This window comes from Pelodiscus sinensis, chromosome 14 (genome assembly GCF_049634645.1).
Source record: "Pelodiscus sinensis isolate JC-2024 chromosome 14, ASM4963464v1, whole genome shotgun sequence".
Taxonomy (NCBI): Eukaryota; Metazoa; Chordata; order Testudines; family Trionychidae; genus Pelodiscus; species Pelodiscus sinensis.
In genome coordinates, this window is record NC_134724.1 from 18,945,459 (window position 1) to 18,964,161 (window position 18,703).

Consider the following 18,703-nt stretch of genomic DNA (forward strand, 5'->3'; position numbering starts at 1 on the left):
ATGTGCGCTCTGCATGATGACAACTACATCAAATTCTACTTTTACCTTTTCATATTAAATTCAATCAAAATGTACTGAAATGCATTTATCAAAAATCTGTATGCATTTATCTGAAAGTACAGAACTATACACAACTGAGCACCTTTCACTAGCTTATAATTAAACCAAAATATTTTGTACGCATTAAGTTTTATGTAGTCAGTTGTCCCTTCTGCCACATAAAGGTGACCTGCAAAGAAAAAAGAATTTGGACTTGAGTTGTATCTTTTTAAAGAAGCAGAGAAAGATAGAATATTCATCTCTGACTCATTTTTTTCCTGTTTATATTTGAAATTCAGGTTCTGTCTAGCTTGGAAGATTCTGAGATGACTGAAGAACTAGTAAACTGATGACCTCACCAGAGTCAAAGCTGAATAACTGAGGAAAGAACTTTAAGCCAGAACAAAACCTAGACATGATGAGAAGTCTGATATTCCTAAGATTAAAAACACCAAAAACTGTAAACAAAAATTTTCAGGCCTGCATCACTATCAAGCAGCTAAAAAGTGTACAAGCCCAAATTCTTTGAAATACTTTGCAGGTCATCTTTAAACTACTCTATTGGCTTATTTCTAACATCTGGAAAAGGCTAACTATCATAGTCATAAAGCTAAAGGTTATCATCAGATACTTTTCCATAAGATCAAAAGATGATCCACTACAAATTCATCATCCCCCTCCCCCATATCAACATAATTGTAGCTCTTTGCAGAATAACTACATAAATCTAACCTAGAGCACAGTCTTAGTCCTGTTTATTATGAGAGATGTAATCACATATCCATATAAAGCCTCTTAGACACAAGGTAAAAATCCCATCTTACATAGATTTAAAGTTCAGAAATCCAGATTTAAAAGCCTCCAAAAAACTTAAATAATAGCAATGACTTAGCGCTGAGACAACATACAACATTCAGATACAAGGGAATTGACTAAAATAGTCATGTAGGAGTATTACCAATCACATGAAAAATAGCTAAAGTAAGTAACACACTCAATACTTAGATTTTGTACATACTCTAAAAAGCAGGATACATGACACAGAAAACCACCAATACATAATTAAATTTCCACTCACAGCTACAATGCAAGTGACAATCCTAGCTCCTCATTTAACAGTCTAGGATTAGGCACACAATGCTTAATTTTGTTATAATAAAAACTAAAATTTTGGCAAAATTTTTTAAGTTGCTTCATTATTTCTGAAAAAAAATTATCCAAAATTATTATTTGATTAATAGCATTTGAAAAACTGTTAAAATTATCAATGTTGTGAAACAATCTCAAATTATGTACCATTTTACTATCACCTCTTACCTTGTGTAAAGACTCAGCAGGATCATATTTTGGTCCCAGAACCAAGATCTTTTGCCCTCTTCGCACCACACCACTGAACACTCTAGCAAAAGCAATGAAAGACTCCTTGTTGTCTGATTCTTGTTTCACAGTTTTTAGGGTCATGCTTTCTGTTTGGCTAGTGAGCTCTTGTTCATCACCTAATCAAAGTTAAAGAACAGTGAAGTCTAAACACAGTTTCTGTAGCACCTTGAGGAGGAAAAACAACAACGAATCAGTGTCCTATCATTTGTGAAGAAACTTAAGGAGAAAGCAAGGAAAGGCATCATGACTCAATATTCAGGCCTTGAAGTACTGATGTGACTATTTTGGTTAGGGCCACGTTTTTACACTGAAATATTTTTAGCAGCATAACTCTTATGGTGGACCCAGTTGTCTTAGGAAAAAGATGCCTTACAACTGCCATAGCTTATTTCCCTGCCTACGTGTAACTATCTCTGCAGGTATGAAGCATCTTTATCCTGGCTTACCTGCAACCACACCAGGATTGTTGTACTGGGGTTTAAGGTATATAATGTGTGTGTGAGTATAGACAAGTCCTCAAAGTATTACTAAAAACCACAAAGCCAAATGCCCCTATCAAACGTTCTTTCAAATAGACAAATTAAATGCTTTCAGAAGGAGAAGATTGGTATAGATCATCTATAAACAAATTCTTTCCACTTTTATAAAGTTTTCTTTAGCTGAAATCATGCACAGGCTATTTACATATAGCCACATTCAGGATAAAGATAACAGTAAAAGTAATTGACTAATTTGACTGTCTATTTGCTTCAACATTTCCCATTCCTTTCCTCATATACTCTTCACCTCACCTTCACTCTACCTGGCCTTGAAGTTCCCTACTTTGCTTTCCTCCCTCTTTATCCCTACCTTACCATTTTACCCAGCTCCCTTGTCTTTCCCACTAGTTAATCCCACTTCACTAAAGCACACCTAGAAAGTTAAAATTAACCAAACATTTCTGGCATTTGCACTGTATCTGCAAACCAGCACACTAAGTATTCTGTCCCTTTGTCTAGCTCAGTGGTGGCCAACCTGTGGCTCAAGCCACATGCAGCTCTTTGCTCACAGAAATGTGGCTTTCAGGGTTATGGCTCGTTAGGAGCTGCATGCCCGCTTTGTGAACACGCCCCAGTTGCTGGAGGGAGAAGTGTGTGGCTGTGGCGGTGGCAACTGTGGAAGAAAACATAGTCCTCACTCTGCATTTGTAAGCAACAAGTAGCCAGAGGCAGTTTTATTACGAGCTACAGCAAGGGAAAAACTGGTTCAGACAGGGGAGGAAGCCCCCCTGCCCCCGAGGCAGATCTTCGAATACAGGCAATTATGAAGCAGTTATAAAGGGAAACAAGAAGACCTTTTATAAATACATTAAAAGCAAGAGGAAGACCAAGGACAGGGTAGGCCCACTGCTTAGTGAGGAGGGAGAAGCAGTAACAGGAAACTTGGAAATGGTGGAGATGCTCAATGGCTTCTTTGTTTCGGTCTTCACCGAGAAGTCTGGAGGTGTGCCTAATGTAGTGAATACTACAAGCAGAGAGAGGGTAAGTTTAGAAGATAGGATACACAAAGAACAAGTTAAAAATCACTTAGGAAAGTTAGATGTCAGCAAGTCACCAGGTCCTGATGAAATGCATCCCAGGATACTCAAGGAGCTGATAGAGGAGGTATCTGAGCCTTTAGCTATGATCTTTGAAAAATCATGGCAGACAGGGGAGATTCCAGAAGACTGGAAAAGGGCAAATATTGTGCCCATCTATAAAAAGGGGAATAAGAACAACCCACGAAACTACAGACCGGTCAGTTTAACGTCTGTCCCAGGGAAGATAATGGAGCAGGTAATTAAGGAAATCAAATGCAAACACTTGGAAGGTAATAAAGTGATAGGGAATAGCCAGCATGGGTTTGTGAAGAACAAGTCATGCCAAACTAATCTGATAGCTTTCTTTGATAGGATAACGAGCCTTGTGGATAAGGGAGAAGCAGTGGATGTCATATACCTAGACTTTAGTAAGGCATTTGATACGGTCTCGCATGATATTCTTATCGATAAACTAGGCAAATATAACTTAGATAGGGCCACGATAAGGTGGGTGCATAATTGGCTGGATAACCGTAGTCAGAAAGTTGTTGTTAATGGTTCTAAATCCTGCTGGAAAGGGATAACAAGTGGAGTTCCGCAAGGGTCTGTTTTGGGACCCGTACTGTTCAATATCTTCATCAATGATGTAGATATTGGGATAGAGAGTACGCTTATTAAGTTTGCAGAAGATACCAAACTGGGTGGGGTTGCAACTTCTTTGGAGGATAGGGACATAATTCAAAATGACCTTAGCAAGTTAGAGAAATGGTCAGAGGTAAACAGGATGAGGTTTAATAAAGAGAAATGCAAAGTACTCCACTTAGGAAGGAACAATCAGTTCCATACATACAAGATGGGAAGCGACTGTCTAGGAAGGAGCATGGCGGAAAGGGATCTAGGGGTCATAGTGGACCACCAGTTGAATATGAGTCAACAGTGTGATGCTGTTGCAAAAAAAGCAAATATGATTCTAGGTTGTATCAACAGGTGTTTTGTAAGCAAAACTCGTGAAGTCATTCTGCCGCTCTACTCTGCGCTAGTTAGGCCTCAGCTGGAGTACTGTGTCCAGTTCTGGGCGCCACATTTCAAGAAAAATGTGGAGAAATTGGAAAGGGTACAGAGAAGAGCGACAAGAATGATTAAAGGTTTAGAGAACATGACCTATGAAGCCAGGCTTCATGAACTGGGCTTGTTTAGTTTGGAAAAAAGAAGATTAAGGGGGGACATGATAGCGGTTTTCAAATATCTAAAAGGGTGTCACAAGGAGGAAGGAGAAAATTTGTTCCTCTTGGTTACTGAGGACAGGACAAGGAGTAATGGGCTTAAAGTGCAGCAGGGGAGGTTTAGATTGGACATTAGGAAAAAATTCCTAACTGTCAGGGTGGTCAAATATTGGAATAAATTGCCAAGGGAGGTGGTGGAATCTCCCTCTCTGGAGATATTTAAGAACAGGTTAGATAGACATCTGTCAGGGATGGTGTAGATGGAGCTTGGTCCTGCCTGGAGGGCGGGGGGCTGGACTCGATGACCTCTTGAGGTCCCTTCCAGTCCTATTATTCTATGATTCTATATACTGTCCATTACATATAATAACAGTAACAATTAGTCTCCTTCCTATTACAAACACCAATGGCTAACAGTTATTTTAGTTCTACCCAGATGCTCCTTATCTCAAGGTCCCTGCCAGAGTCAGCATTCTATCCTTATCTCCGTATGGAGGCGAGAGGCAAAGGCAGCATCTAAATACAGATCTTGTGTTGTCAGGCCACAGACTTAGCCTGACTCTTGCTCTCTTGTTAAGAAGACCAAGATGGCTGCACACAAATTCCCTTATTCCCTTTTCCTGCCTCCATACAGCTCCGGTGAGACCCAGGCATTGGGTTAGAATGGGAGGGACCTGGGGTTGCCTGGCTCTGTGGGAGGGATATGGCATTTGATTAGAGTAGGGAGAGGTGGGGGGCCTGGATCAGGGGGAGGGCATTGGGTTAGGGAGGGGGTTAGGGGTGCCTTGCTCTGGGGGAGGGATGTGTGGCTCTTTGCACTACTATCCACAGCTCTTTTGGCTCTTTGTGTCTAACTGGGTGGCCACCCCTGGTCAAGCTTGTCTATTCAGACTGTAAACTCTGAGGAGGTACTGTCTCTTCTTACTCTATATTTGTACTATGCATATACAGACTGATCAGGTCCTGTTCTCAACTGACTCATAAGCACCACTGTAATAAAAACAAAGTCTTTACCTATGAGAAAAATGGGTGACAAAAGACAGTCCTAAGAAGTACTGTACCTTTTGTCTCACCAGTCTTCACAGTCAATTCAGATTCATTTCCAGAAAGAACTTGTACTGGTAGTTCTTGCACTTGACTGGCTATCAATTTTTCTGCATGTCTTTGTCTTGCAAGCTCACGTCTTTGAGCAATTTCTTCTTGTGTTAAAGGCCTACAGACCATTTAAAATCATTAACATTTGGAAACCACCATTCATTTTCCAATAAAGACAAAGAAACTACAATATTATATTTGTGACAGACAAAAATGAATTTAAATTTCTAAAATAAATTCAAGGTTTGTTAGTGAAGTATTCTGAGTAGTTTTTAAAGCAGTAATAAAATATCCCATTCTTCTGCTACATCCAGGAAGAATCTATATATTTTGCAATATTTCTGCTGATACTTGTGTTAAAACAAACCCATCATGTGTGTAACTGTTTTGAGAATTATCACTCTTTTGGTGAGCAGTGACTTGGTAACAGTCACGATAATTGGGATCACATGCTAGTTTGCTATAGTTGTAGCTAAGAATAAAATGGAGTAAGCACGCAGTTTAGAAATATTTATACCACACAACTTAGCAAGAAAAAATATTTTTTATTTGTTCAAGCCAACTATCAGTAAATACATCCATTCTCTAAACCAATACTGGAAGTTATCCAGAACAGAACAAAGATTTTGTTTGGTTTACCTGCCCTCTAAGGTAAAACCATTTACTCTGATAAACTGAACAGGAAACACTGAAAGGAGAACTTCTAAAAAATTCCTGACAAATACTCCAAGTGAAATCCTGGCCTTACTGAAATCATTGGTAGTTTTGCCACAGACATAAGGTTGGGGGAGGAAGGGGACTGGGTTACAGCAGGGAGGGGAGGTGTTTGGCTCTGGGGAAGCGAAGGGGAGCAGAGGGGAGGTGTATTGGGTTGGGGGTATGCCCCTGTGACGGGTCTGCCAGGACCCGCACTGTGTCCAGCGACGGGGGGTTGCCGGGGAATGGCACGGCGAGCGGCGAACCCTCCACCACTTTGCAGAGAGGTGGGGGAAGCCCCATGTAGCCACCGGCAACGGGCCGGCTGGGGAAACCCAGCTGCCGGCCTGCACGCAGGAGCGGAGGAGAGGGGGCAAGGCGTCCGGCGAGGGGGAATCAGGGGGATGGCATGGTGAGCGGCACACCTTCTGACACTTTGCAGGGCGGCGGGGGAAGCCCCGCACAGCTGCTGGCAACGGGTCAGCTGGGGAAATCATGTTATTCCAGGGACGGTCGTGTAATTCAAAAAACGTTCCCTAAAAAAAAATTCGTGCTATCACGAAAACATGTTAAGCGGGCACTTGTTAAATGAGGAATTACTGTACACAAATAAACACATTTTAACATCCCTACAGTGCGTACAAAAAGCTGGAAAGACCAGTTAGGAAGAAAAGGAGGCAAAAGAGAGCTGGGAGTGACAGCTCTTAAAAGATATGATACCAGAGGCTCAACATCAAGCTATCCTTCGGGAAGTAGAGGAAAGATGAGATGAGCCACAGCAAAAGGAAGCAGAACACAAGATTAATGCATATCAGACACTTCATCTATAAACATACTAATGACCATTTATATTTTGATGTTAAGGCCTACTTTTCCCTAGTTGGCAAAATCAAAGAGGTGAAAGCAAATTTGAACAAATACTGGGTCACCCACCAGACCACCAACTCTCCAAGAACAGGAATCTGCTGGAAATGGAGTGGTCAGGAAGAGAACTGAAATTGCACAGGAAAGACTGAAAGAAGGAAGGAGAGCAGGACGAGGAGCCTTCGGTCCCAATCCCACCAATCATAGAAAATCCTCATGACCCAGACTACCCAGTGCTCAGCTAGTGCAATTAAGCATTGCTTACTTAATAGGAGTCACTGTCATGCTGTCACTGACTCCCCTGTAGTTACATACATGCTCCACTGCAAGTTAAAATTTAAGTCATGAAAAACCTAATGTTACAATGTGTACAACCAACATAAAGCATTCACTGAATTATTATCGAGTAGGCTTTAGCTTGGAAATCCATCAGATCTTTTGGGTAAAGCACACTACCCACTGCTTTGTTTATTCTATTGTAGGCAGCTCAGAAGCAATCTATTGACTTTCAGCTGTGGAATGTTTGTAAAGAAGGGTGGAGAGAAAAAAATCAACCTTCTCCTTTTCAACTCCTGCTTTTTTGATGACCTTTCAGTCTCTTCAGATTTTCTTTTCTGCCTCTCTGGAATGAAGCATTCCATGCTAAGATTAAGACATTGCACTACAGTATTCAGGACAGGTATTTCAAACTCATATATTCCAAGATAAAATGGTTAAGATTTTTCAAGATAAATTTATGGTTTATTAAACTTTATGTTTATTAAAAATACATTCTAGTAAGGAACTATTAACTTTGCCCAATATATTAATCAAGGAATGAGTAAATACCTGTATTAGATTTTTAAGATTTAAATATTCAATGTATTGGATTACTTACATAGAAATAATAAGTAGTCAGTAGTATTTTTAAGGTTGCAAAGGTACTTATGACTTGCTTAACTTTTACTCTGACTAAAATTTCTCATGCTTTTTTCATGCTTAATCTCAGCTTCAAAAGAGATTTTTTTAAAACTGAGCTAACTCACATGATGTTGAAAGAATATGATTTTGAAATGCTCAGATTTTATGATAAAATGGGCCAAATAAGTAACTAAGATAGAGACAAGAAGCTAAAGGAGGTGCTGGACAGCTGGAAACCCTTGGGGGACAGAGTTAAGTTTGCAGTGCATGGGCTGTAGTGTACGATAATTGTGGTAAAGCTGCTGTGTGTCTTCTGGTGCCGGAGAAGAGGGTATATAGTGCTATGTTATTTAACCTTTTGTTTCCTTTCTTTTGTGAGTTTGTCAAATATGCTTTCTGTTGTCAGAAGATATTAGCCACCAGTAACTGTGCATGGACCCTTGTGCATTACCTTTTGTATAATAATGTATGATATAAAAATGCAGCTCCTGACAGAGAATGTTTCATCTGAAAATGTTGTGCGTATCCCCACAAGCTTTTAATCAAGTATATGTAAGCCCAATCCCAATCGGTCACATTTGTGAGCACTGTGTAAAACCAACTGCTATTGCTGGAGGGAAAATAAGGAGGTGTATGTGGAAGGACCCAAGAACTGCAGAGTTAAAGTTACATTTCTCTCTTAAGAGAGTGCAGCTTTATTAGATATACCGTATTTTCCAGTGTATAAGATGACTTTTTATGCTAAAAAACATCCCCCAAAAATCAGGGGTCGTCTTATACGCCGGGTATACAGGCACTCCCCGACTTGCAGGTACGAACGGGGCTTTTCTCGCCCCGGAGGACACGGACTGCGGGACCTCGCAGTCCTGCCGCCCGTGTACTCCGGGGCGAGAAAAGCTGCTCCGTGTCTCCCTGGACTGCAGACCAGGAAGATGCGGAGCAAAGCCGCGGAGGGGCTCTGGCAGCGGGGCAGCCCAGGCGCACCTGGGCTGCCCCGCTGCCTGAGCCCCTCCGCGGCTTTGCAAAGCCTCGGGGGAAGCCGGCAGCGGGGCAGCCCAGACGCGCCGCAGCTGTCCCGCTGCCGGCATCCTCAGAGGCTTTGCTCCCGGTGTCCCTGGTCTGCTGGAGACAGTCCCCAGCAGACCAGAGGCACCGGGAGCAAAGCCGAAGCGGCGGCGGGGTGCCGCGCTTCTGAGGCTTTGCTCTGGCAAAGCCTCAGAGGCGCGGGACCCCGTCGCTGCTGCGGCTTTGCTCCCGGTGCCCCTGGTCTGCTGGGGACTGTCTCCAGCAGACCAGGGACACCGGGAGCAAAGCCGGGGAGGTGGAGGGGTGCTGGGGCGCTGCCGGTTGGCCTCTTAAGGGGAGGTAGTCTTATACGGCGAGTATAAGACGAAAACCTATGTTTTAACTAGAAAATTAGGGGGTCGTCTTATACGCACAGTCGCCTTATACGCCGGAAAATACGGTAGTCATTTGATCAGTGGTTAATACTAAAGGTACACTTCCATACACACTCTAGTGCAAAAACCAGCACCCTCCTCTTTCCCAGAAGCTGGACTAGATTTCTGATCAAGACATTGCTCATGCCTATTAGTCAATCAGTCATTGGTGCGGTTGAATGGAAAAAGAGCAACAGGGTCATTATAAACAAGAACTGCCCTACCCTTAGAAATGGTCCCATGTGGGCCTATTTGTTGTCCAGGAACAGACAGAAAACAACAAACTTAACCTATACTCTGTAAAAATGAATTTTAGGAGTTGTTTGGTGCCAGTTATACTGAGATAAGAACGTGCTATTAATCTAATGTTAAAGAGGGGGAAAGGAGACAAACAGAAACTGAACTGTCTAAGGCAGGGGTGGGCAATAATTTTTAACCTGGGGGCCATTTCAAAAATGTTTGATTTGTCCCCAGGCCACCCCGGTGTGGCTTCAGGAGGAGGGGGAGGGGCCAGGACACTTCCGTGCTTCCCTGCCCATAGACCCTGATTGGTGCTGGGGTGAGGAAAAGCAGGAAGTCTTTGCCCCCACTCGCCCCAGAGAAATACACCAGTTGTTCTGAACAGCTAGCAGTTCCCTCTAAGTGCCTGTGTCCCTAGTGGGGGGAGAAGACTTTGCACACTCCCCCTCATCTCTCACCCCCAAGCCAATCAGGGTTTGGGAGGAGGACAGGAGGAGACTTTGTGCACTCCTTGCACCCCAATCAGAGCTTGGGGATGGGGGAAGTCTCCTCCTGCAAGAAGCATGCGGCGCTTCTAAGCTGTCCTGGCTCTCACCCGGTTCCCCTCACTGTACATCAGCCTTTTACATGTATTTAAAAGGCAGAGCTGCAACAGAATTAATTCCCAGTTCCAAGAGCTAACCCTGCTGCAGCTCTGCAGTTTCTTCCCCTTGTCAACTAATCGACTAGTCAATGGAAATTCTATTGACTTGTCGATTAGTTGATTAAATGCCATTTACCATCCCTAATTGCAGCAACACATCTCCAATTTATCTTTCAATTGTTTAACTTCCATGAAGTCATGGACATAAGCAAAATCTTGTCTAAGTTGGAACCTGCCTTTTATAAAAATCCATAACCCTGAGGAAATTCCATGAAGTCCTGTGCTAATGCCATATAGAGTGCTTCATGATTATGCTCTTTGTGACTCAGTCTAACCCATAAAAGCTTGGTAAGAAGTACTCTAAACATTAGTTGAATAGCATCCTTCACACAAAACTCACAAGTGCAGATTCTATTAATTGAATTTTAGTGCACAGACATGACCGAATGGTTTTTCTATCCCTTCTTAACTTCAGAACATATTTGTCAGTCCGAGTCCAATCCATAAAATACAGGGACTCCAAAAGGACACAATGCTCATATCCCAATCATGAATTAATACCCACTAAACTGGCTGTATTCAACAACACCTTAAAAAAGCTGAAATTATAAGAACAATTTTAATTCATCATAATTTAGAACATAGTAATAAAAATAATTTTCTGTCCTGCTAGACAACTAGAAATTCTAGACAGCTTGGAGCAGATATGCGTAGAACAATAAACCAACCAACTAAAAATCTACAATTAGTATTTCATGAAACATAAACCAGAAGTCTTATAAAGATGAGACCAAAAAGGTGAACTGAACAATTTCCCCATGTTGTCTTGTATAGCAGCCATCATTAAATTTAATTTTAAGATATAGATCTCAAAATTCAATAATAAGCTACAGAGTATCATATAGAAAAGTATTAGTATGCTTCATATATGAACTATGATTAGTATGCAAGGGAAACTATAAATGTGTGATTGTGGCCCTAAAAGTCTCCTACTGGCAACTGGTAGAGGGCCCACCACACTGTCGCTTATATCAATCCGGGCACCCTTATTATCTCCAACATACTGTTGTCATAATAAGTATCTAGAAGTCATCATGTAAGTTATCATATGTAAACTGTTAGCACACTGGTTCCAAAAACCACTGAGTGATGTATTTAAGGATTGGGTGCTGTGATGAATGGGAGAGTAATACTCTTTCTGGACATTCCAGCCATTCAGTTAACTAAAGTATTTTTCCAAGTGATGAAACTCTTGAAACCTAACCCTAATTGTCTTGCCTGCAAGGGTTAAAACCATAGACAGTGGGTCCTAGAGCAGTGGTCTCCAACCTTTTTACACCCAAGATCACTTTTTAAATGACAGACCAAGCCAAGATCTACCGCCCCGCCCCTTCCTTGAAGCTCCGCCCCTTCCTTGAAGCCCCACCCTCTCTATTCTCCTCCTCTCCATCACTTGCTATCCCCAATCCTTATTCTGCTGCTTTTTTAAAAAAGGGTTTTCCAACATTTGGAAGAGGTTTTTCAACATTTGGAAGTGGTGCTCAGCCAGGGTGCATCACGCTCCATGTGGGCTGCTGCAGAGAAGAAGCTGCCTGACCAGCTGGCTGTGGCCTTCAGCCCAGAGGAGGCTGATCGGGCGGCTTCCCAAGAAGCTTGCTCCAGCACAGCTGGAGCTAGACGCAGCCTCCCTGGGCTGAGCACAGGGCAGCCGGGCTGGAGGGAAGAGAAGTGGCTGCCTGGCCAGCTGGCCATGGCGCTCAGCCAGCATGCACCAAGCTCCACGTGGGCAGGCGCAGAGGAGAAGCCGCCAATCACCTGGAGCGCGGGGGCAGCCTCTCTCAGCTGAAAGCCACAGTCAGCTGGCTGGGGTGTTTCAGCCCTCCCGACCTTCCAGCTCCACCATTCCTCACAGCTACTCACCTGTGTTATTGCTCGGTGAGTAGCTGCTCCTCAAATGAGGAAATCTAATGCAAATGTACTGCGCAGGCGCGCAGTTCAGAGAGGGCTCAAGAGCTACTCTTAGAGCCCCTGAGATCTACCGGTAGATCACGATCTACTGGTTGGTGACCACAGTTCTAGAGAGTCTCCAGGAATGCTAAGGAAGCAGAAAATGAGTTGGCAGGAAGCCAAGAAAGCCAATGAAAACAGTGTGAGTTTTTAAATGGGAAGTAGTGACCTTCTTGTTCCAGTCTTTATGTGACCAGAAGAGAGCCTGGGAGACATGAGTTATGCCAGGAAAACAGGCATGGAGGATTAAGCAATATCCTCACATAAGGACGGACTAAATCTTAGAACAACAAATATGTGAGTAGAATAGGGAATGTTTAGTCAGATGCAATCAGGCTATTTTCTTTATTTTGGGGTTTGTTGGACTTCTCTATGCTGAGCACATGTAAATTACCCCCATTTCACTGTAACTCCCCAAACTGAATCCCAGGGAAACAATTCTCTATATTTAATCTTTCTTTTTTCAATTACTCTAACACCTAACAATCAAATAATGTTTCACCAAGTATGTTTTTTTCTTTTGTTAATAAAAATCACTTTTTAAAGACCATGATATGATTCCTGTGTCCTAGAAGGCAGGAGGTTCTGTGTGTGTGTGCTTAAGACTGCAAAGTCAACTATTATGAAAAATTAGCTTTTCAATCTCTCTCCAGAAGGAGGGTTAAAGAGCTTGAGAGTACCCCACAGGAGAAATTCCCAAATGAGTCTTCCTGAGTTCTCAAAGGAGTTTTTTGCATTTGGGTGGTGGTAGCAATACCAAGGAAAGGCCAGGAATCCGTGACTTTGGAGAGTTTTTAAACATAAGCTTTTAGTGGCAAGATGTTTTAAAAGTCTCTTGAGGGCCCTCACCTTCTGCACTCAGAATGCCAGAGTGGGGAACAGCTTTGACAGGTCAAATACTTATATATTTGTGCTGGAAATATGTTCTTTAAATTGGTTTGGGAAGCAGCCCATACATCAAGCCTGACAGACTAGACAAACGAATATAACTTTACCTGTCTGACCAATCTGATTATAAGCAGAGAATAAGACAAGTATATTTACATATAAAGTAAACAAAGCTAACAAGTGGCAGAGGAGATAGCTAGGTAAACATGCTGGGCAACAGAGTTTGCATCCAGACCAACTTCTTGGATCTTGAAGCAGAGACAATGGAATTTGGATGAATATAAGCAGAGCCAAAAGACATTTGAGTTACTCATCACTTAAGGGACAAAAGAGACAAGAGCCATTGGAATCTGTGAAAGGTAAATCTTCTAACCAGCTAGACTCAAGTCAGAAATTGCCTGAGGCCAAGATTATAATCTGCTGAATTTCAGACACTAGATAGCATGCATTATTTTTTGTTTTTTTGTAACCATACCAGTTCTTTAATATCTGTTCTTTATTAATGAGGGCTTTAAACTAGGTTTGTTGGGGGCAGGTGAGCAAAGCCCACAGGTAAGTGCTGCATGTGTGGGACTGGGAGATGGGTTGGAAATGGGGGGGACTACGGCCTATAATGGCAAGGAGAAAGGAGGGTCAGGGCACAACAGGGAGGCAAGATCAAATCAGTATCTTAGATGCCTATATACAAATGCGAGAAGTATGGGTAATAAGCAGGAAGAACTGGAATTGCTAACCAATAAATACAACTATGATATCATTGGTATTACAGAAACCTGGTGGGATGGGACGCATGATTGGAATGTTGGTATGGAAGGGTACGGCTTGCTCAGGAAGGACAGACAGGGAAAAAAGGGAGGAGGGGTTGCCTTGTATATTAAAAATGTACACACTTGGACTGAAGTGGAGATGAATGTAGGAGATAGCTGTGTAGAGAGTCTCTGGGTTAAGCTAAAAGGGGTAAAAAACGAGGGTGATATCATGCTAGGAGTCTACTACAGGCCACCTAGCCAGGTGGAAGAGGTGGATGAGGCCTTTTTTAAACAATTAACAAAACTATCCAAAGCCCAAGATTTGGTGGTGATGGGGGACTTCAACTATCCAGACATATGTTGGGAAACTAACACAGCGAGGCACAGGCTATCCAATAAGTTTCTGGACTGCATTGGAGACAACTTTCTGTTTCAGAAGGTTGAAAAAGCTACCAGAGGAGAAGCTGTTCTGGATTTGGTTTTAACAAATAGGGAGGAACTAGTTGAGAACTTGAAAGTGGAAGACAGTATAGGGGACAGTGATCACGAAATAATAGAGTTCATGATCTTAAGGAAAGGTAGAAGGGAGACCAGCACAATTGAGGTAATGGATTTCAGGAAGGCAGATTTTGATAAGCTCAGACAACTTGTAGGTAAGGTCCCATGGGAAGCAAGACTGAAGGGAAAAACAACTGAGGAGAGTTGGAAGTATTTCAAAGGGACGTTGTTAAGGGCCCAAAAGCAAACAATTCCGCTGTGTAGGAAAGATAGAAAATATGGCAAAAGACCAGCTTGGCTTAACAAGGAGATCTTGCACGATCTCAAAATAAAAAAGGAGTCATATAAAAAATGGAAACTAGGACAACTAACAAAGGATGAATATAGGCAAGCAACACGGGAATGCAGGGGCAAGATTAGAAAGGCAAAGGCACAAAATGAGATCAAACTAGCTACAGGCATAAAGGGAAACAAGAAGACTTTTTATAAATACATTAAAAGCAAGAGGAAGACCAAGGACAGCGTAGGCCCACTGCTTAGTGAGGAGGGAGAAGCAGTAACAGGAAACTTGGAAATGGCGGAGATGCTCAATGACTTCTTTGTTTCGGTCTTCACCGAGAAGTCTGGAGGTGTGCCTAACGTAGTGAATACAAGCAGAGAGAGGGTAGGTTTAGAAGATAGGATTCACAAAGAACAAGTTAAAAGTCACTTAGGAAAGTTAGATGTTAGCAAGTCACCAGGTCCTGATGAAATGCATCCCAGGATACTCAAGGAGCTGATAGAGGAGGTATCTGAGCCTTTAGCTATGATCTTTGAAAAATCATGGCAGACAGGGGAGATTCCAGAAGACTGGAAAAGGGCAAATATTGTGCCCATCTATAAAAAGGGGAATAAGAACAACCCAGGAAACTACAGACCGGTCAGTTTAACGTCTGTCCCAGGGAAGATAATGGAGCAGGTAATTAAGGAAATCCTATGCAAACACTTGGAAGGTAATAAAGTGATAGGGAATAGCCAGCATGGGTTTGTGAAGAACAAGTCATGCCAAACTAATCTGATAGCTTTCTTTGATAAGATAACGAGCCTTGTGGATAAGGGAGAAGCGGTGGATGTCATATACCTAGACTTTAGTAAGGCATTTGATACGGTCTCGCATGATATTCTTATTGATAAACTAGGCAAATATAACTTAGATAGGGCCACGATAAGGTGGGTGCATAATTGGCTGGATAACCGTAGTCAGAGAGTTGTTGTTAACGGTTCTAAATCCTGCTGGAAAGGGATAACAAGTGGAGTTCCGCAAGGGTCTGTTTTGGGACCCGTACTGTTCAATATCTTCATCAATGATGTAGATATTGGGATAGACAGTACGCTTATTAAGTTTGCGGATGATACCAAACTGGGTGGGGTTGCGACTTCTTTGGAGGATAGGGACATAATTCAAAATGACCTTAGCAAGTTAGAGAAATGGTCAGAGGTAAACAGGATGAGGTTTAATAAAGAGAAATGCAAAGTGCTCCACTTAGGAAGGAACAATCAGTTCCATACATACAAGATGGGAAGCGACTGTCTAGGAAGGAGCATGGCAGAAAGGGATCTAGGGGTCATAGTGGACCACAAGTTGAATATGAGTCAACAGTGTGATGCTGTTGCCAAAAAAGCAAATATGATTCTAGGTTGTATCAACAGGTGTGTTGTAAGCAAAACTCGTGAAGTCATTCTGCCGCTCTACTCTGCACTAGTTAGGCCTCAGCTGGAGTACTGTGTCCAGTTCTGGGCGCCACATTTCAGGAAAGATGTGGAGAAATTGGAAAGGGTACAGAGAAGAGCGACAAGAATGATTAAAGGTCTAGAGAACATGACCTATGAAGCCAGGCTTCATGAACTGGGCTTGTTTAGTTTGGAAAAAAGAAGATTAAGGGGGGACATGATAGCGGTTTTCAAATATCTAAAAGGGTGTCACAAGGAGGAAGGAGAAAATTTGTTCCTCTTGGTTTCTGAGGACAGGACAAGGAGTAATGGGCTTAAAGTGCAGCAAGGGAGGTTTAGATTGGACATTAGGAAAAAATTCCTAACTGTCAGGGTGGTCAAATATTGGAATAAATTGCCAAGGGAGGTGGTGGAATCTTCCTCTCTGGAGATATTTAAGAACAGGTTAGATAGACATCTGTCAGGGATGGTGTAGGTGGAGCTTGGTCCTGCCTTGAGGGCGGGGGGCTGGACTCGATGACCTCTTGAGGTCCCTTCCAGTCCTATTATTCTATGATTCTATGATTCTATCCATTGTTATTCTCAATTCTGTGTATTATTGTGAAGTGTGACTCTTCTGCTAACTGAGCAAGCTAGAGTGTACACTCTCTCTTTTAAGGACGCACAAACTTAATTTCTGTAAGTGCCACAGCAAGAGCGAAAGATATCTGTGGAGCATTCCGGTTCACTGATTGCTACCTGCATGGCAAGGTTTAGACAAGTAGAGCCTTGAGGAGTGTGGTAATAAAGAAGTGTGGCAGGAAGCCGACAAATAGTCTAATCTCAAGAAAGTTTTCACATGCTTTAGCAAATGAAGGACACAGATCTAGGTGTCATTAATGAACCAAGGATGTTAAGGACTAGTTGACTAGTCGACTAGCTGACTAATCGATTCCCCCTCCCCTCCCTTGCTGCCTCTGTCAGATAGATATGTGAGTAGAATAGGGAATATTCATGAGTAGATATGAGAGTAGAATAAGGAATATGTCAGATAGAGGCAGCAAAAGGGAGTGAAGAAGGGGCACCTCAAAGCAGCAATGCCTCACAGCTGATCCTGGGCTCAGCTGTGCGGTGCTACCCCTTTGAAATGCCGAGGCGGCATTTCAAGATGGTAGCACCGAGTGAAGGCCAGAGTCAGCTGGGACTCCTCAGCTGATCCTGGGCTCCACACGGCATTTCTGAAGAACCCAGGATCAGCTGGGGAATCCCCAGCTGATCCCAGGTTCCGTGAAAAGGCCACGCAGAGCCAGGATCAGCTGGGGAGTTCCCAGCTGACCCCAGGTCCTGCGTGGCATTTCAAATCGGCAGTGCAGCATGGAACCTGGGGTCAGCCCACATGCAGCCCAGAGTCAGCGGGACTTCCTGTTGGCCCCAAGCTGCATGCAGAGTTCCGCATTCCTCCTTTGAAATGTACAAGAGCCCCTATTGGGCTCCAATAGGGGCTCTTGTACATTTCAAAGGAGGAATGCGGAACTGCCTATCGACTAGTCGAATAGTCAATGGAAATTCCATCGACTATGCGACTAGTAAAATAACTGATAGTTAACATCCCTAGAATGAACATCACAGTGATAAATAAAATAAACAATGCTTCAGTAATATATTTGTAGAGTGTCAAACTATTTCTTTCTAATCTCACAATTATGTTGTACCAAAAAAAGAGATCCAAATTCCAGCCATGAATACAAACTGTACCTTCAATCAGTTCCATATGTTTTACTTGGACCCAAATGTCACATGTTTCCATACAAATTAAGAATCTATTTCAAAGCAAAGACATTAAAAAGATTTTTTCCCTTTTCCAAGACTATATTTTACTTTGTTAATTATATAAGTAGGTGTCATGCCCAAATGTTAGCCTGTAATTCTGATAGGATCATCAACTAAATAGGGTCAGTGCTCATTGCTAAAAATTACTTAAATAAGGTCCCGAGCAAACCACAAATGCAAATCAGGAACAGATTAGCTCAGAGCAACAAATGTAGCTGTATTACAAAGCACAAAACCCTTTAAAGCCAAACATCAATTTACCCACAAGAAGAGTTTTCACATATTTTAGAGCCGTGGTGTCCAACAAGCTAGCCACTAGCCACATGTGGGTATTTGGTCGGTTGGGTGTGGCTATTTGTCCGGTAGAGTGTGGCTAGTTTGCTACAGTGAACTGGTTGGACACCATGGCTATAGAGGTTTATAAATGTTCTTTTGATTAAATGCATTTGCAATGTTGTTAGTTAAATTGTAGCATATTGTAACTGTTTATATTTCTTTAATTATAATCTTTAGGGAAAATCAGACAGGAAAATGAAAGCATTAATAGTTCAAGTATACACCAACCTTTAGGTTTAAGACATGCAAACAAGCAACTAGAAGAAAGAGAAGCAATTATCATAGTAATTTCATGGAGAATTGTAAAGGAAGTACAGATTTCATAGTGATATCTATGGAAAAGTGCTGATTTCATGCAGATTAAGCAGAAAGTATCTTTCATATCATTCTGAGGAAAGTGGTAGGAATATTATGGGATCCACAGTACTTGCAATAGTCATAAAAAAGGAAGAACCTTATACATAATTACTCGTTTAACACATTCCCACTTAACACGTTTTCGGAATAGCACGATTTTTTTTTGGGAACGTTTTTTAATAACACGACCGTCCCCGAAATAACACGGAAGTGCTCCAGTCAGCTGCTCTTTCAGCCAAGCTGCTGTGAGCCATATGTGCACTCGCGGCTCC

At 42.3% G+C, this 18,703-nt stretch overlaps 1 protein-coding gene across 2 annotated transcripts in view; it reads right to left on the reverse strand.

Moving 5' to 3' along the window:
* Positions 1 to 18,703, reverse strand: part of EFL1 (elongation factor like GTPase 1) — a 190,388-nt gene that overhangs the window by 134,966 nt on the left and 36,719 nt on the right. For both annotated transcript variants that reach the window (XM_006139255.4, XM_075897120.1), the window contains exons 13-14: positions 5,262 to 5,413; positions 1,357 to 1,535 (exon numbers count right to left, since the gene is read on the reverse strand). In XM_006139255.4, the coding sequence (XP_006139317.2) occupies positions 1,357 to 1,535; positions 5,262 to 5,413 (331 nt within the window). The remainder of the gene's footprint in view (positions 1 to 1,356; positions 1,536 to 5,261; positions 5,414 to 18,703) is intronic.